General features: G+C 34.4%; 1 protein-coding gene across 1 annotated transcript; it reads left to right on the top strand.

Moving 5' to 3' along the window:
* The first annotated feature begins 1,594 nt into the window (after positions 1-1,594).
* Positions 1,595-1,985, top strand: LOC132503108 (ubiquitin-like protein 5). Its single transcript, XM_060119496.1, has one exon. It carries the CDS (start codon positions 1,648-1,650, stop codon positions 1,867-1,869), a length of 222 nt encoding a protein of 73 aa, XP_059975479.1. The 5' UTR covers positions 1,595-1,647; the 3' UTR covers positions 1,870-1,985.
* The last annotated feature ends 239 nt before the right edge of the window (positions 1,986-2,224 follow it).

Below are 2,224 nucleotides of genomic sequence, written 5' to 3'. Positions count from 1 at the left end.
AAAAGGTGAAAACAACCCAAATGTCCATCACCAGATGAATAAATAAACAAAATGTGGTATATCCATACAATGGAATATTATTCAGCCATAAAAATGAATGAAGTACTGATACATGATAAAATGTGGATGAACCTTGAAAACATTATGCTAAGTGGAGAAGCCAGATATAAAACCCCACAAATTATATTATTTCACATATAAAATATTCAAAATATGTAAATTCATAGAGGCAGAATTTCCTAGTAGTGTTTGCCACAGGAAGGAGGAGGATAGAAGGAGAAGTGATTGTTCAATGGGTACAGGGTTCCTTTGGGGTGATGAAAATATTTGGGAACTACAATACAATAACTGTTACTGAGTTGATTACTTTAAAAAGGCTTATTTTATGTCATGTGACTTTCACCTAAATAAAAAATTTAAATTACATGACCATTAACAGTACAAAACTACAATTTGTTAGGGGTGTTAAAACATAAACGAATACATAGCATTGTTCATTATACAAACTAATGCATGGAATGCAAAATAAATAAAATATACAGATGGCTAACAGACAAGAAAAAATGCTCAATATCACTAATCATCAGAGAGATACAAAACAAAACCACAATGAGATATCACCTCATACCTGTCAAATGGCTATCATCAAAAGTCTACAAATAACAAATGTTGGCAAGGATGTGGAGAAAAAGGAACACTAGTACACTATTGATGGTATTGTAAATTGGTGCAGCCACTATGGAAAACAGTAGGGAGGTTCCTCAAAAAGCTAAAAATAGAATGACCATGTGATCCAGCAATTCCACTGCCGGTTATATATTCAAAGAAAGTGAAAACACTAATTTGAAAACATACATACCACAAAGTTCAGAGTATAATTATTTACAAGGCAAGATATGGAAGCAACCTAAGTGTCTATCAACAGATGAATGGGTAAAGAAGATGTGGTATATTTATGCAGTGGAATATTACTCAGCCATAAAAAGAATAAAATTCTGCCATTTGCAACAATGTGGCTGCACCTAGAGAGTATTTTCCTCAGTGAAATAACTCAGAGAAAGACAAATCTTTTATGGCCTCACTTATATGTGGAATCTAAAAAATAAAACAAACAGATGTATATTACAAAACAGAAGCAGACTCACAGATACAGGGAACAAAACACTGATTACCCATGGGAAGAGGGAAGGGAGGAGGCGTGAGATAGGGGTATGGGATTAAGGGTCACAAATTACTATGTATAAAATAAATAAGCAACAAGAATATATTGTACAGCACAGGGAAATACAGCCATTGCTTTATAATACTTTAAATGGAGTATAATCTATAAAAATATTGAACCACTATGTTGTCCACCTAAAACTATTATCATATTGTAAACCAACTATATTTCAGTAAACAAATGTAAAAATATGCATGGCAACAATAACAAGATTATTTGGAGGAGGCAAAATAGAGAAGAATTTCTAAATATCTAGAAGCATCAAGGAAGTGGTAAAAATAATAATTTTTAATTGATTGAAATGAATCAAAGATTTATCTCCAGGATAACTTCTGTAAATAGTTCTAAAATGTATAATTAAAGATCACTTTGAGCGAGCTTCGTGTGGCGTCTGCTGGTTCCAGGAGATTCGAGCTCCAGCCAGGATGATCGAGGTTGTTTGCAACGACCGTCTGGGGAAGAAGGTCCGCGTTAAATGCAATACTGATGACACCATCGGGGACCGTAAGAAGCTGATTGCAGCCCAAACTGGCACCCGTTGGAACAAGATCGTATTGAAGAAGTGGTACACGATTTTTAAGGACCACGTATCTCTGGGGAACTATGAAATCCACGATGGGATGAACCTGGAGCTTTATTACCAATAGAGCAGAATTCCTTCTCCCTGTCCTTCCCTCTTCCCCCACCCTCGCCTCCCTCACTAATATGGATGCTTGTTTTTGAAAACTCATGTTAATAAAAACTTTGAGGCTGCTTCAAAAAAAAAAAAAGATCAATAGAGAAAAGGGAGATTCAAATTTGATTAATTTGTAAAAAGACAAGAAAGAAGGAAATAAGTAGTAAAGGTAAAATGTTGTGTCAAATAGGACAAATTAAGATAGCAGATATAAACTCAATTATATCTTTGGTAACATTAGATGTAACTAACTATATTCTTCTAAAAGAGATAGATTGTCAGATTGGCCTTTTACAAAATTCAGTGTTTGAGAGAAGCAGTCCTCC

Source organism: Mesoplodon densirostris, chromosome 15 (assembly GCF_025265405.1).
Source record: "Mesoplodon densirostris isolate mMesDen1 chromosome 15, mMesDen1 primary haplotype, whole genome shotgun sequence".
In the NCBI taxonomy this organism is placed as follows: Eukaryota; Metazoa; Chordata; class Mammalia; order Artiodactyla; family Ziphiidae; genus Mesoplodon; species Mesoplodon densirostris.
The sequence above is the reverse complement of the archived record's forward strand: the minus strand, read 5'-3'. Positions and strand labels throughout refer to the sequence as shown.

What these genes read in the sequence shown, in the direction of transcription:
- LOC132503108 (XM_060119496.1), top strand. Translation starts at nt 1,648, where the DNA reads ATGATCGAGGTTGTTTGCAACGACCGTCTGGGGAAGAAGGTCCGCGTT.